This window comes from Labeo rohita, chromosome 22, assembly GCF_022985175.1.
Source record: "Labeo rohita strain BAU-BD-2019 chromosome 22, IGBB_LRoh.1.0, whole genome shotgun sequence".
NCBI lineage: Eukaryota > Metazoa > Chordata > Actinopteri > Cypriniformes > Cyprinidae > Labeo > Labeo rohita.
In genome coordinates this window covers 18,809,561-18,825,018 of record NC_066890.1, presented here as the reverse complement: position 1 = coordinate 18,825,018, position 15,458 = coordinate 18,809,561, and the positions used below count along the sequence as shown (strand labels likewise).

General features: G+C 37.1%; 2 protein-coding genes across 2 annotated transcripts; one reads left to right on the top strand and one right to left on the bottom strand.

The window, feature by feature from the left end:
* The first annotated feature begins 450 nt into the window (after positions 1-450).
* rpl32 (ribosomal protein L32) lies at positions 451-3,320 on the top strand. Its single transcript, XM_051094721.1, has 4 exons — positions 451-549; positions 1,211-1,311; positions 2,594-2,775; positions 3,146-3,320. Exons 2-4 carry the CDS (start codon positions 1,216-1,218, stop codon positions 3,273-3,275), a joined length of 408 nt encoding a protein of 135 aa, XP_050950678.1. The 5' UTR covers positions 451-549; positions 1,211-1,215; the 3' UTR covers positions 3,276-3,320.
* Positions 3,321-4,350: 1,030 nt separating this feature from the next.
* Positions 4,351-15,354, bottom strand: cand2 (cullin-associated and neddylation-dissociated 2 (putative)). Its single transcript, XM_051095271.1, has 15 exons — positions 15,187-15,354; positions 12,118-12,261; positions 11,887-12,041; positions 11,695-11,818; positions 11,363-11,619; positions 11,073-11,178; positions 9,876-10,021; positions 9,393-9,679; positions 8,907-9,048; positions 6,355-7,857; positions 6,126-6,221; positions 5,864-6,033; positions 5,575-5,739; positions 4,755-4,862; positions 4,351-4,666 (listed from the first exon to the last, which is right to left on the bottom strand). The coding sequence occupies exons 1-15, from the start codon at positions 15,252-15,254 to the stop codon at positions 4,442-4,444; spliced, it is 3,696 nt and encodes a 1,231-aa protein (XP_050951228.1). The 5' UTR covers positions 15,255-15,354; the 3' UTR covers positions 4,351-4,441.
* Between the last annotated feature and the right edge of the window lie 104 nt (positions 15,355-15,458).

Below are 15,458 nucleotides of genomic sequence, written 5' to 3'. Positions count from 1 at the left end.
CATTAAAGTAAATAAATTTAACAATATTCATCGTTGTAAATTTAGCAATCAGAAACCTATTTTTTCTGTGGTACTTAAAGAATTGGATATTTATATAAGTACTATTAGAGTACAAACAAAAAAGCTGTAAAACTGTTTGATACATTTAAGTTATTGTGATTTAGCAAGACCTGTTATTTCTTTATTTTATTTTACTTATTTTTGTATGTATTTTATTTTCTTGTATATATTTTTAAATTATTTTATTTGTTGGTTCTTTATATTTTTGTGTAGTTTATGTACTTTTGTTCATAACACATAATACATGTATGTACTTATCTTGTAATATCTATGTAATATCTTATCTTATTTTGTATATACCCTTGGCACGTTTGTTATGTACATGTTGTTCAAGCATTAATAAAAAAAAAAAAATAAGTTTAACACATGTTGTGAACGGACACATTACAGAGCAGGGGCGACTTCCGCTGCCTGATATTACTTCCAGGGCGTCGCGGCGTCACTTCCTCCTCTTCTTCTGGACTGTCTTCGGCAGAGGCAGGCCAACCGGTGAGCGGAATAAAATCTCAATTCATCCTTTTACATTTTGATTAAAATAAACGTTTTACAGTCTTTGGCACTTTATTAATGTTTACTGCATTTAAATACGCTGATATTGTGGCTCGCAAATCGATAGAATACGCGATATTTATGTAAACTATTACACGGGGTCTGTACATGGCGGCCATTTGTGTGAAACACTGAAATCACGAAATGTATTACGTACTGTTCAGCTCGCTTTAACATTACAACAGTAATAAAATAAAGTCCTTTTATAGCAAAATATATATTATGTATACTTTAAGCCGCTCAATATACTATATAGCATGTTGTGGTTAGTGGTAGCTGCATGTGTTGTGCATGTTGCGCCATTTAGTGTATAAACCTTACGTTTCTACCGTAGTTTAAACGAAAAATGCGTTACGCTTATATTTTATCGTATGCTGTAATTTACTCGTTCTTGTTGACAATCGTTTTTTTTTTTTGCACGAGAATTTACCGTAAGCTAACATTGCTAATGTACATGCTACATGTCAAAGTAGATTGCTTTGGTCTAAGATGCGCAACTGTTTAGATAGAATTACTTTTTTTTTTGTTTGTTTGTTTTGTTTTTTTTTAATGTGTACACTTATATTTAGTAAACTCATGTAATTCTTTGTTCACTCTGTAGGCAACATGACTCAACTCAGACCACTCAGGAGGCCTAAAATCGTCAAGAAAAGGACTAAGAAGTTCATCAGACATCAGTCCGACCGCTATGTCAAGATCAAGGTAGGAATATCAAGCATTTTTCTGAAGCCATGGTTTTCTAGGCTTTGAAAATTTGCAGAAATGATGCGAGTTTACATAGAGAAGATTCTTTTCTAGTTAAAGCTAGTATTAAATGAAGACTTTGCTAGCCAAATAAGCCTTTTTAAGTTTTTAATAATGGTAGAAGTTCCACAAACATTTTTTATAAAAATCAATTGTCTCTAAAACATGTTGTCAGGTTGTGCTTGGATTAACTCGGTGGACAAAAAGCTTAGTTGTTTTTAGCAGGCAAACCAAGTGTAGTTTTCAGCATTTTAGCAACAAGCAAAGAAAAGCACGCACATCAGTCTCAAATGGGTACTTGACTAAAAAAAAGTTGAAAAACGTATGTAAAGTCGGCAACACCAGAGCTGCTTAAATGCATCTTAAATATATTCAGAAAATCCATTTTAAAATCGCTACAAAAGCTGGAATGTTGATAGTGTGTATGGTATAGACCTTTTTTCTGAGTAAATGATGAGTGCCACCATTACGAGTTCTAACTTCTGTTCCAGTCTCCATAGGAACCCATTCAAATAGCATCCTTTATTTTTAATGTAGCTAATGTTGGAAGCATTGTGTCATCTACACACACATTAAACTTTGAGGAGTGAGGCACTGACAAGTAATGGTCATTGTGACATTGCAAAGTGATGGCGCTATGGCGCCATGTGCTTTTTAAAAACATTCTAATGGGTTTAACATTAGATTATCAGTTCGGAAATTTACACTAATTTGAAAAGAAACACGGGAGACCGGAAATGCAAAGCATCCTTCTGGTTAAGAGTCAGGTGTTACTTCCACGTTCAGGAAAAAAACATCTATAGATGTTTTGAATTTGTCCATATGTTTCATTGAATTTTGACATCCTAATGTTTAATTAAGTCTAATAAGTCTGTCTTTTTTGATCATTTTGATGTGCGATTAGGAAGATCTGGCATTAGTTTGGTTTTATTGCAACATTAAGTTCTACAATACTTTGTACTTTAAGCTAGAAGTTGCATTTCTCTGAGTGCAGTGCAAGTTATTTTCCATAATTCCTGGACAAATCATGGAAAGTCATTGATCAGAAGTTTAGAAAGCACACTTGTAACAAGTTCTCAGATCTTCTTGAAGCAGTAGGAGTTTGTATGCTGTTCAAATGCAACAACACTCTCCAAAGCACTGTCATTTTAAGAGACCAACTGGAGTAGTTCAGCATACTTGTCAAATAGTTTTAGCCTTCAGTTACATCTATCATCTAATATGAATGATCTGTCTGTAGAAAAACTGGAGGAAACCCAGAGGTATTGACAACAGAGTGCGCAGGCGCTTCAAGGGTCAGATGTTGATGCCCAACATCGGTTATGGAAGTAACAAGAAGACCAAACACATGCTGCCCTCTGGATTCAGGAAGTTCCTGGTTCACAATGTCAAGGAACTTGAAGTCCTCATGATGAGCAACAAGTAAGATTTTTATATATCGCTGTTTTTATACATGGTGTACGGTAATTATTTAAAGCTGTTTAACCTGTCTATATCTCTCTGATCATACCTGGTGAGTTGGCTGTATTCATCTCGGGTGTTGAATTGAGAGAAATAGCATGGCGGAGGAAATACCCATTCCACCTCTAGCTCTTTTCATAGCCAGCAGGTGGAAGATAATCTGCTACAAGTGCCTAACGCTTGTATTTGGGTCTCCTTCTTTGAATAGAACTACATTATATGCGTGTGTAAACAAATAACTTGAGTTTCACTGATGAATGCTGCTTTGGCTTATTTAATAGTGTCTTTAAAATAAGAATGTGATAATCTGAAGGTTATTCTTTCTTTATAGGTCCCATTGCGCAGAGATCGCCCACAATGTGTCTTCCAAGAACAGGAAGCTCATTGTAGAGAGGGCTGCTCAGTTGGCCATCAAGGTCACAAACCCCAACGCCAGACTCCGCAGCGAGGAAAACGAATAATCTGGTTATCTTGTTGTCTTTTCAATAAAGTGGAAAAAAGAGGAACTACAATTGTCTTGTCTCATTTCTTATTGACTAGAAAATGTTCTTGTCCCCTTAGCATTGCACATTTTGAATGTCTCCTTTCAATCACACAATCTTTTTAGGACTGTGTCTGAAAGCTGAAAAAAGTCATGCTGTCATTCTCTCCTGTGGCATCATGGGATAGCAAAGTGTCCATCATATGCACAGCTTTTTTCTTGTTTTATGACTACTGTGGATTGGGACATACTATTTTTGTCAGAGTTTTTCACCTGCTATACAGTTAAGAAGTATGCGATTTTTGAATTCAGTCCAGTTCTTGGAGCCTCCAGTAATGAGCTAATGACCTGAATGGGATGTTTATGGAGACATGCAAAATGAGCACTGTTGGGTGAGCTCCAGGAACAGGGTTGAAAACCCTTGGTCTAGGCCAGGGGTTCTCAAATCTGGCCTGCAAGATCCATTTTTTTTCTTCAGAGTTTAGCTCCAACCCCAGTGACACACTTGGACAAGTTCATCAAGGTCTTTAGGATCCCTAGAAAGTTACAGGCAGGTGAGTTTGATCAAGGTTGGAGCTAAACTCTGCAGGAAAATGGATCTTGTAGGCCAGAGTTGAGAACCCTTGGTCTAGGCCAGGGGTGCCCAACCCTGTTTCTGGAGATCTACCTTCCTGCAGAGTTCAGTTCCAACCATGATCAAGCACACCTTCTGTAATTATCAAGTGCTCCTTGAGATCCTAATTGGTTGGTTCAGGTGTGTTTGATCAGGGTTGGAGCTGAACTCTGCAGGATGGTAGCTCTCCAGGAACAGGGTTGAGCACCCCTGGTCTAGGCAATGTTGCTCCTGGAGGGCTGCTGTTCTGCAGAGTATAGCTCAAACCCTAATCAAGCAAACCTGAACAAGCTAATCAGTATCTTCAAGATCACTAGAAAGCTACAGACAGGTGTGTTTGATTAGGGTTGGAGCTAAACTCTGCATTTCAATGGCCCTCCAGGACTGAAGTTGCCCATCCCTGGTCTAGAAGGTCCAGGTTCTGTAATAATATGCTCCAAACTTTAAAAGTGTTTGTTTTTATTTTCACATCAAAACTAGTCCATTGCAGGTTGTGCAACCACAAACCATTGCATAAACAGCAGTTGTGAGTCCTAACTGGTGTCCATCGATTCCACAGCTCCTGTTAAGGGGTCTCCTTGAAGGCTTTCGAAGATGGTGGCCATCTCTGCGTTGCTTCTGATCTGATTGGCGAAGTCTGCCATAGCAGGACTCTTTTCCACCTCGCTGATGGACAGCAGGGCGGCGACTGCACGCATGGCAGAGCGTCTCAGCTCTTCCTGTTTCTCAAACTCTTGCTTAACTGAACCGGCTTTCACCTTTGTATTCACAAAAGATAATGTTTACTGAGTATTAAAAGACAACATCTCATATTTTGTTACAAGTTGCTGTCGTGTTAAATCTTACTTTTGTAGTGCAAGTAGCTTTTAGTGGTTCCACTAATCTGTCCAACCTTTGTACAACAGCGGCTGGACAGAGTTTAGAAAGTCTGGCGAGCATAATGAAGGTCAGCATCTGAAAACCAGAAACATGAGTGTCTTAACAGGAAAGAGCATGAAAATATGCATTTTTTCAATCCTATGTAATGTATTGAACAACATTTAAAGTGATATTCTATCATTAATTACTCACCCTCATGTTGTTCCAAACCTGTAAGACCTTCATTCACCTTTCGAACACAAATGAAGATATTTTTGATAAAATCTAAGAGCTTTCTGACCCTGAATAGACAGCAGGACAACTACCATGTTCAAGGCCTAGAAAGGTAAAGATAGTTAAAATAGTCTATGTATTATCAGTAGTTCAACCTTAATTTTGTGAAGCTACTAGAATATGTTTTGTGTGCAGTTAAAAAAAACACATATATTGTGGTACTCTTATGTGTGTGCGTTGAAGACTGACATGAAAGAGAAAAGACTGTTGAATATAGTCAATTTTTGTTGTCTTTGCGCACAAAAAGTATTTTTGGAGCTTCATAAAATTGTTATTTTATCTATGTTCTTACTACCTTTCTGGGCCTTGAATGTGGTAGTTGCGTTGCTTTCTATGCAGGGTCAGAAAGTTCTCGGATTTCATCTAAAATATCTTAATTTGTGTTCTGAAGATGAACAAAGGACTTACAGGTTTGGAACAACGAGGGTGAGTAATTAATGACAAAATGTTCATTTTTGAATTTCGTAAAGCATAAAGCAATGCATTTGATCTACACATCACTGAAAGTACTCACTTTAATGTCATAGTGATCTTTCAGACCTTCTTCAACATGGTTCAGAAATTCAAAGATGTCCAAACAGTCCAGGCAGCTGTCCAGCAGAGTGTACATACATTCGAACGCTGCCTTGCGGACATCCAAACCATCATCTACTGTGTGCTTGAAGGGGCCCATCTCAACCTGAAACGTGATTTAATATGCCGTAATTTGTTAAGATCTAAAAAACTTACTTAAGATTTTGTGTTTCCAATATTTTAGATGCAACACTGTTAGTGCAACACTGTTTAACGTTCATAGTGTGTACCTCTCTGACAAGGTCTTTTCTGATCTGGGTTTCCTTGTATAAATGTGGGAGAAGTGATGTCAGAAGTCCACGGATCAGGGAGGGTTTATTGTGCGCAGCTGAATTGAACATAACTAAAGCCACCCGCCGAACATTGAGGTCAGGGTCCTGGAGTGTTTTCAGGAAGTCACCTAATACCAGAATTACAATCTAGGTCATTAGTGAAAGGATATAAGATGGTATCTATCATGCATTTACCTATATGTAAAAACAGGCAGTTTACCAATGCATCCTTTAAGGAGTGTGTCTATGGGCATGGGGTGGTCTACAATGGTGAACTTCACCGCAGTCACGACCGTACTGCGGGAAAGAGGAGACCCTGGAAGAACAATAAATATTGCTTTTTTGTTTATGTTTGTGAAGGCAAATTATGTATATCATAGGATCAGGATCGAGTCTGGGCGCCCCTGATCTACTGAGGAAAGTCTAGGTAAATTTTGATCTTGTATTACCTGAAGACAGTTGTTTCTTTAGTCTTGGTAGGAGCTCAGATGGACTGACCAATGTGAGTTTTCCCAAACATTCGGCTACAATATTTCGAGTACCCTCTTCTGCACATTCACAGTGCTTGAACAGCAAAGCCCAGATGTTCTCGACGTGAGGCTTGAGACTTTCAGCTGACAGAGCACTGATCATTTCCTTAAGGGAGTGCAGGAGCAGGTACTGTCTCCTTGGCTGGCTTCCTATCTCCTTAAGCATGAATGGCAGATACTCCCCCAAGTTGCCAACACAAATGTTTCCCAAAGCAAAAGATGCGGCAGACTTGACTTCCTCGTTGGGAGAACTGAAGGCTTCCATTATGACTCCCTTTAGCTCTTTCTGCCCTTCAAAGTTCATAAAACGTCCAATTTCCCCAAGACACAGCAATGAGAGAATCCTCACAGACTCTGAAGATTTGGGGTTCTTAACCTCCTGGATAAGGTTGGTGACCACTCCAGAAGCCTCTTTGGGACAGGCAGTTGACAAAGCTGCTACACACTTGGCCACTGAGTAGTAGGACTGTTTATGCACGGACATGGAGTCAGTCGATTTTGAATCATAGAAAGGCCCCCTCAAGGCTTTCAGAAGATCACTGTAACCCATGTTGTTGGCCTTCGTTCCTACAAGAACCTGGAAGAACTCAAGTATTGAATTAAGGGCACCTCCTTGTAGCAGTGGAGAATGGACTAGGTTAAGCACTTCAGGTAAGATCGTCCCCCCGATCTTGCTCAAAGAGGATGGGCAAACTTTGGCCATACAGGTGATCAGCGTTATGGCTACTTGTGAGATATGCATATCACTCTCCTGAATCAAAGCAGGTACCTCACTTAGTATGGACTCTATCAAAGGCTGCTTGAAGCTGTCGCTGTAGTTTGTGACCATCACATTCAGGGCTGTTATTGTATTCAACTTAAGGGCCCGTTGGTTTTTCCGCAAGAAGGATCCAAGCATTGGAATCCCTTCTGCTAAAATGGGTCTTAAGTCGATTTTAAGTGGCGATGATGCAACAAGAGTCAAAGTCTTTACTGCGACAAGTCTGGTGATTTCATTTTTAAGCCTCTCCAGAAATATCTGCAAGGTGGGCTGCAGGTCACCACCAAGCTGGTCTCCAAAATGACCCAAAACATGGCCCATGCAGAAAATGGCCCGCTCTTTCACCTCTTGGTCTATGTCAGCCGCCTTTAACCTCTTTGAGGTGCAAGCAAATATGTTCTTAACATAAGGCTTGGCGTCAAAAGAGACAGGCTTGTCCAGCGGCCGCATGAGTTTGACAATCTGTTGGGTGACTTGGAGGGCCTCGGATGTGATTTTATAAAACGTGTCTTCGACGCATTGGATCACCGGTGGTAAGATAACGCTAATGTGTGGGTGGAAGGTCTCTGGGCTGTGGCTACTTAAAAGAACATTAAGGAAAGCTAGGGCGTCAATCTTCATGTTTGAAGAGGTCGATTTGTCTGTCAAGGAATAAATAATACCTAAAGAGAGATAAAAGCTGAAATGAATGTATATACTGAAAATAACATGCCACAAAACTGGATGCAAAAGGTCCAAAGGCAACTTCGCAGACTCTGATGTACTTGTTCAAACTAGGGCAAGAAAAGAACATCACTGACAAGAACTAGGTGTCAATTTGCAAGAGACGGTCTGAAGTAAACATGTTAGCTGTTCTTACTCAGAATAGCGACTAACGCCATGTTTACAATGGGGTGTCCGAACTTGGTCCTGGAGGGCCTGTGTCCTACAGAGTTTAACTCCAACTTGGGAGTTTCTAGTATGCTTAGTAAGACCTTTATTAGCTGGTTCAGGTGTATTTAGTTAGGGTTGGAGCTAAACTTTGCAGGACACCGGCCCTCCAGGACCCAGTTTGGACACCACTGGACTATAGTCATGCATCAAGCCTCAACTGCTTAAACAGGGCTGGGTAACTTCGGTCCTGGAGGGCCACTGTCCTACAGAGTTTATCTTCAACCCTAATCAAACGCACCTGCTGGTAGCTTTCTAGTGATCTTAAAGACATTGATTACCTTGTTCATGTGTGTTTGATTAGGGTTGGAGCTAAACTCTGCAAGACAGTGGCCCTCCAGGAACGAAGTTGCCCAGCCCTGTGCTTGAAGCTGTCTATGCTGGACAAGTCAAAAATTGTCCTTTATGTCAGAAGTCAGACAGGACATCAGTTTGCTATTGGTAACTCATTGCTTTGCATCCATTGTAGACAGTATCACTAGTTATAATGGGTTTACTGGCTTTTGACGTTCAGACACTTTTATACAAGGGTGTCCAAACTCTGTGCTTAAAGGCCGGTGTCCTGCAGAGTTTAGCTCCAACTTGCCTCAACACATCTGCCTGGAAGTTTTTAGTATGCCTTATAAGACCTTGATTAGCTGGTTAAGGTGTGTTTGATTAGGGTTGGATCTAAACTCTGCAGGACATCGTCCCTCCAGGACAGAGTTTGGACACCTCTGTTCTTATATAATGTGGACAGGATGTTAGCATAGAATTTATGCTAAATCTCTTTTATTCTGACCTGGAATGAGGGCTGGTATGTGTTCTCCTAGTTGACCAGGCAGTACATTGGCCATCTCTGTCAGAAGACTGAAGCAGCCTTGCCTACATCTCATGCTTTTCTCCTTTAGTTGTCGGTGTAAGGCTTTTACAATTGTCGGTACCTGTGAGAGAAGGTGAGAGGTGTTTTTAGGAGATATGAACCAGATGCTGCATCCCTGCTGGAAAAACCTAAGATTGTTGGCCGGTCTTAGCTGATTGAAGCTGGTTTTAGCTGGTCTCCCAGCCTGGCTAGGCTGGTCAAGCTGGTTTTAGCTGGTTGTTCCAGCTGGTCTCCCAGCCTGATCAGCTAAGGAACTGGCCAAAACCCCTCTAAAACCAACCTGCTGACCAGCTATGACCAGGCTGGATGACCAGCTAAAACCAGTCAACCAGCTTAGGCTGTTTTTAGCCGTTTTTTTTTTCAGCAGGGATGTAAGTTGGGTTGATAACTTGCAAACTTGAGTACCTGTTTCTTCAAAAGAGAAATTGCAGGCTCCTCTTTAGCCCCCGTGTCCAAAGTAGGACCATGAGGGTGTCTGGTCTGTCTAAGCAAAGCCACGAAGGCTGAGAAGATATCAGTCTTAACATTCTCCTCACGTTCTTTGAAGCGGGACACCAACGTTGGGCTTACAGATCCATAGAGCTCCACCAGGAGATCCCTGCGGCTGCTGATTATTGCTTCCAGACATTTCACAGAGGAACGGCGCACCTTCCAGCTCATGTCATCATCATCACTGTATTCATCATCAGACTCTATTGATTACAAGTGAGTCGACTGTGAAAATAATGCTCAGAGTGGGCAGCACTAGATCCACCATCTGCCTCATCTCATAGCTAGATAAACTTGTTTTTTGTGTACCATTAGTAGTAATTTTTTGTTTTTATTTCGAAGGATAATATTGATTTATGTTTACTCTTAAAGTTGCATAATGATGGTCATAAAAATCACCCTGATCTTCATCTTCTCTGTCCTCAATGTCCATACTGTCATCCTCATCATCTTCAGCATCATAGTTGTAATTGGGGTCGTAGGTGATGTACTTCAAACACAACTTGATGATTGCTTGGATATGAGGGGACATTTCTTTCGGACATCTGTTAAAAAAACAGAAAATAATTTCTGACTTACAACATAACAATAAAATAAATTAAATAAAAGAACAATAAACAATAAATAAAATTAATTAAAATGAAACAAAATGATGAAACATAGTAAAATTTATATTCAAAATAATATAGTAAAATATTACAAAAATGCCACAGCATAAAATAATATAAGCCAACATAATAAAATGAAATAAAAATGTCAAAACTGATCATGACATATATATATATATATATATATATATATAATAAAATATCACAGAATGACAAAACATTATATAATTCAAACCAATCTACTATAATAAAATAAAATGAGTCAAAAAATTACCAAGCATGATATAATGTAAACTAACATAATAAAATGAAAACAAGAATTAGAAAAATCTATTTATAATTAATTATAATTTATACCAAAATAATATACAGTAACAAAATGTTACAAAAATGACAAAACATGATAACATGATAAAATTGAAACAAAAATTAGGAAAATTGTATTAAATAATTCAAAATAATATAATAAAGTTACAAAATGACAAAACACTATATAATTTAAACCAAAATACTGTAATAAAATAGTCAAAAAATTCCCAAGCATGATATAATGTAAATCAACATAATTAAATAAAACAAAAATGAGAAAAAATAATTTAGAATTAATTGTAATTAATTATTATAATATATACCAAAGTAATATAGTAACAAAATAAACCAAAAACTGACAAAACATGATATTGTTTTAAAAAAATCATAAAATAAAAAAAATCAAAATATGATATAATGTAAAACCAAAATAATAAAATAAAATAATTTTACGAAATGAAAAAACACATTATAAATCTAACCAAAATCATAAAATAAATGTTACAAAATGACATAACGTTATAATTTAAACAAACATAAATAAAATTTACCAAGGAATAAAATGTAAACAAAAATAATAAAATACTAAAATGCAAAAACATTTGTCTCATGTTAAAAAAAAAAAGAAATAGAAGAATTTTAAGTTTTAGACCAAACAATATAGAAATAATAATTGTACCTGCTAACAAAAGCTTCAAAAGCTTGGAAGCAGAACTCGCGAAGCTCATCATCCTCCACGTTACAAAATTTCACCACCATTGGCACAATCTTCTGCAGGTGTTCACCTTCAGATCATAAGACTCCATATTACTACACTTGAATATTCGAAATGTAATGCAGTACATGTAATATTCAAAATCTCCAAAATCTGTTAGTCTCTTCAGCTCCCTCTGCTGGTCAAACCATAACACTACATTCACTCAACAATGACGGACCAAATTCTAGCAGAAGTAACCAATCAGCTCTCACCGATCCTGTGTCCTCCTCGTCTGCTGACCGTGGCCAGGCACTGGATGTAGGTGCGGACATTGGCGGTGGGCGGTCCGCGAGACAGCTCGCCCATTAGGTGTTCGGTGAGCTGCGTGAACAGAGCAGGGCTACAACTAGGCACCAGGTGACCTAGAGCAATAATAGAGCGTTTCCTCACAGCCATTCGAGGACTCATGAGCTGGGCGAGGAGACTGGTCAGAATCGACTGATGGAAGCTCATCAGAGCAGTGCTCAACCTGTCAAATTAAGGTATAAAACGGGTGGATGTTCATAAACACTTGTTTATGCAAGTACAAGAGATTTGGACCAACCTGCCCAACATGTCAGAGAGAATATCCAAAGCCTCCAGCTGAATGGACACGTCATCTTGCATTCCCAATGCTCCGATCAACTGGGACGTGATCTTCCGACAGACGTTGACTGTGAGGCTCAAGCCTTTAACGCAATACAACAATTACAAAGGTTATGATAAGATGGACGTTTCTCTAACATGACCTTGATACCTGTAGATGAAGGAGGCAGTTCAGCAATGACCGTCTTCAGGCCCATGCTGGAAATGTCCCTCAGCTGCTCTTTGTTGGACACCATATTGGAGCATAGCGTGTCCACCATCGTCTCCACTTGACACTCCTTCACTTTTCCCACTAAAGGACCAAGACTACACAACCCAGAAATAATCGTGTTTACAAACTGTAAAGAAAGAAGTTTGGAAGAAAATTTGAGTGAGAAAATACCATTTGACGGCTAGGTTCTGCACTTCTCCGTTTTTGTCCTCCAGAAGTTTGAGTAGCATCGCCACAACTTTCCTCTCACTTTCCTCGTCCAGTTTGATCGAGTCCTTCTGGAGCTCCATCATCAGGTCATTGGCCGCCATAAACCTGAAAGAAATCAATGTCCAAAACACATGGTTTTACCATGGTAAATACTACCAAGATAGCTCCACAGTTCTTTTTTGTTAGCTAATAGCTTATTCAGTTAAAACTTTTAGAATTTATTGTCTTGTAGTATTTCGACTTTACTCTCGTAGTATTTTGACATTATTCTAGAAATATTTAGACTTCACTCATGTAGTATTTCGACTCTACTCTCGTAGTATTCTGACTTTACTCTCGTAGTATTTTGACATTATTCTAGAAATATTTCGACTTCACTCATGTAATATTTCGACTTTACTCTTGTAGTATTTTGACTTCATTCTCAAAAAATTTCGACTTTATTCTCATAATATTTCAACTTTATTCTTGACATATTTCAACTTTACTCTTGTAGTATTTTGACTTTACTCTGGTAGTATTTTGACTTTATTCTCGAAACATTTTGACTTTATTCTCCTGATATTTCAACTTTATTCTTGATATATTTCGACTTTACTCTCGTAATATTTCGACTTTATTCTCAAAACATTTAGACTTTATTCTCCTGATATTTCAACTTTATTCTTGATATATTTCGAATTTACTCTCGTAGTATTTCGACTTTACTCTCGTAGTATTTCGACTTTATTCTCGAAACATTTCGACTTTATTCTCCTGATATTTCAACTTTATTCTTGATATATTTTGACTTTACTCTCGTAGTATTTCGACTTTACTCTTGTAATATTTCGACTTTATTCTCGTAATATTTCGACTTTATTCTTGAAGTATTTCGACTTTACTTTTGTAGTATTTTGACTTCACTCTCGTAGTATTTCAACTTTACTCTTGCAGTATTTTGAATTTACTCTTGTAGTATTTTGACTTTATTATCGAAACATTTCAGCTATATTCTTGTAATATTTCGACTTTATTCTTGATATATTTCGACTTTACTCTTGTAGTATTTTGACTTTACTCTCGTAGTATTTCAACTTTATTCTCAAAACATTTTGACTTTATTCTCATGATATTTCGACTTTATTCTCGTAATATTTCAACTTTATTCTTTAAATATTTCAACTTTATTCTTGATATATTTAGACTTTACTTTTGTAGTATGTTGACTTTAGTCTTGTAGTATTTTGACTTTACTCTTGTAGTATTTTGACATTTATTCTAAAAATATTTAGACTTTACTAATGTAGTATTTTGACTTTATTCTCATAATATTTTGATTTTATTCTTGATATATTTCGACTTTACTCATGTAGTATTTTGACTTTACTCTCGTAGTATTTCGACTTTACTCTTGTAGTATTTTGAATTTACTCTCAAAACATTTCATCTTTATTCTTGTGATATTTGACTTTATTCTCTTTATTCTTGACATATTTCAGGTTTACTCTCATAGTATTTCGAATTTACTCTTGTAGTATCTCAACTTTACTCTTGTAGTATTTTGACTTTATTCTCAAAATATTTAGACTTTATTCTTGTAATTCTTTGTAATTTTATTTTTTTAACATGCCACTAAAACTTTCCATAGCAAAACAGTTGGACAATAACAAATTAGAAACTGAATTCTGTAGGAATTGTGATAGTTATCATTAATGGTGATTTATTTAATATTTAATTAAGTTTGACTGGGTTTAAGTTACCATTTTATTACCAAATGACAGATAAAATATAATAGAAAAGAATAGTCTATATCAGGGGTGCTCAACCCTGTTCCTGGAGATCTACCTTCCTGCAGAGTTCAGCTCCAACCCTGATCAAACACACCTGAACCAACTAATTAGGATCTGAAGGAGCACTTGATAATTACAGACAGGTGTGTTTGATCAGGGTTGGAACTAAACTCTGCAGGAAGGTAGATCTCCAGGAACAGGGTTCAGCACCCCTGATCTACATGTACACTACCAGTCAAAGGTTTTTGAACGGTAAGATGTTTAATGTTTTTAAAGAAGTCTCTTCTGCTCACCAGGCCTGCATTTATTTGATTCAAAGTACAGCAAAAAACAGTAAAATTGTGAAATATATATATATATTTTTTTTACTAATTAAAATAACTATTTCTATTTGAATATAGTTTAAAATGCAATTTATTCCTGTGATTTACTCCAGTCACATGATCCTTCAGAAATGATTCTAATATTCTGATTTGCTGTTTAAAAAACATTTATTGTTATTATTATGTTGAAAACAGCCGAGTAGATTTTTCCAGGTTTCTTTGATGAACAGAAACAGCATTTATCTGCAACAGAAATCTTTTGTAACATTATAAATGTCTTAATCATCACTTTTGATCCATTTAAAGCATCCTTGCTAAACAATTTTCTATAATTAATTTCTATAATTAATGCTTTTTATCTCAGATAAATGCAGATCTTTGGATCTTTCTATTCATCAAAGAATCCTGAAAGAAAATGTACTTAACTGTTTTAAATATTGATAATAATAATAACAAAAATGATTCTGAGCATCTTATAATGATTTCTGAAGAATCGTGTGACACTTAAGACAGGTGTAATGATACTGAAAATTTACCTTTGAAATCACAGGAATAAATTACGTTTTAAAATATATTCAAATAGAAAGCACTTATTATATATAGTAAAAAATATTTCTCAATTTTACTGTTTTTGCTGTACTTTGGATCAAATAAATGCAGGCTTGGTGAGCACAAGAGACTTAAAAACAAAAAAAAAACTTTTGACTGGTAGTGTAAATTGAAATTTCATGCCAACAAATCAGTTTTCGGTATGTCGACAAGAGTGTTTAGTCACAGAAGTCAATGTTTATTACAGTTAAGAGTTACATGAATCTGAAAATCAGAAAACGTTTGCGTTGTAAACAAAAAGTCCAGGCCGTTGCTTTGTCATTGGCCTATTTTTGTAAACACTAGTCATGAGTCTGAAACATGCGTCTACAACACACTTGTCTTACCGAAAGTCTTTGTCAGTGGATGTCATTTTTTCCAAAAGATTGGAAATGTAAAAGGTGACGTTCGACATCTTGACGGTTTAAAGTACTGCACTTTATGGCGTTGTTAAAATTAATACTTGAAGCTGAGCTTGATGAAGATCATAGCGCCTGGCTGGACACTGGACAGACTGGGACATATGACACTTTCGAACAGTTTATAAATAGAGTTGAGCGATATATGAATTCAACTCGCTTTGCCGTCATCTGCTGGAATCAATGTGAACTGCAGGGCG

Excerpts from the sequence above, each read along its gene's own strand:
- rpl32 (XM_051094721.1), top strand. The coding sequence starts at position 1,216 with ATGACTCAACTCAGACCACTCAGGAGGCCTAAAATCGTCAAGAAAAGG. Across the intron at positions 1,312-2,593 it reads ACCGCTATGTCAAGATCAAG|AAAAACTGGAGGAAACCCAG; the intron begins GTAGGAATATCA and ends ATCTGTCTGTAG. Across the intron at positions 2,776-3,145 it reads GTCCTCATGATGAGCAACAA|GTCCCATTGCGCAGAGATCG; the intron begins GTAAGATTTTTA and ends CTTTCTTTATAG.
- cand2 (XM_051095271.1), bottom strand. The coding sequence starts at position 15,254 with ATGTCGAACGTCACCTTTTACATTTCCAATCTTTTGGAAAAAATGACA. Across the intron at positions 9,049-9,392 it reads TTTCTCTTTTGAAGAAACAG|GTACCGACAATTGTAAAAGC; the intron begins GTACTCAAGTTT and ends CTTCTCTCACAG. Across the intron at positions 6,034-6,125 it reads ACTCCTTAAAGGATGCATTG|GTGACTTCCTGAAAACACTC; the intron begins GTAAACTGCCTG and ends TTCTGGTATTAG.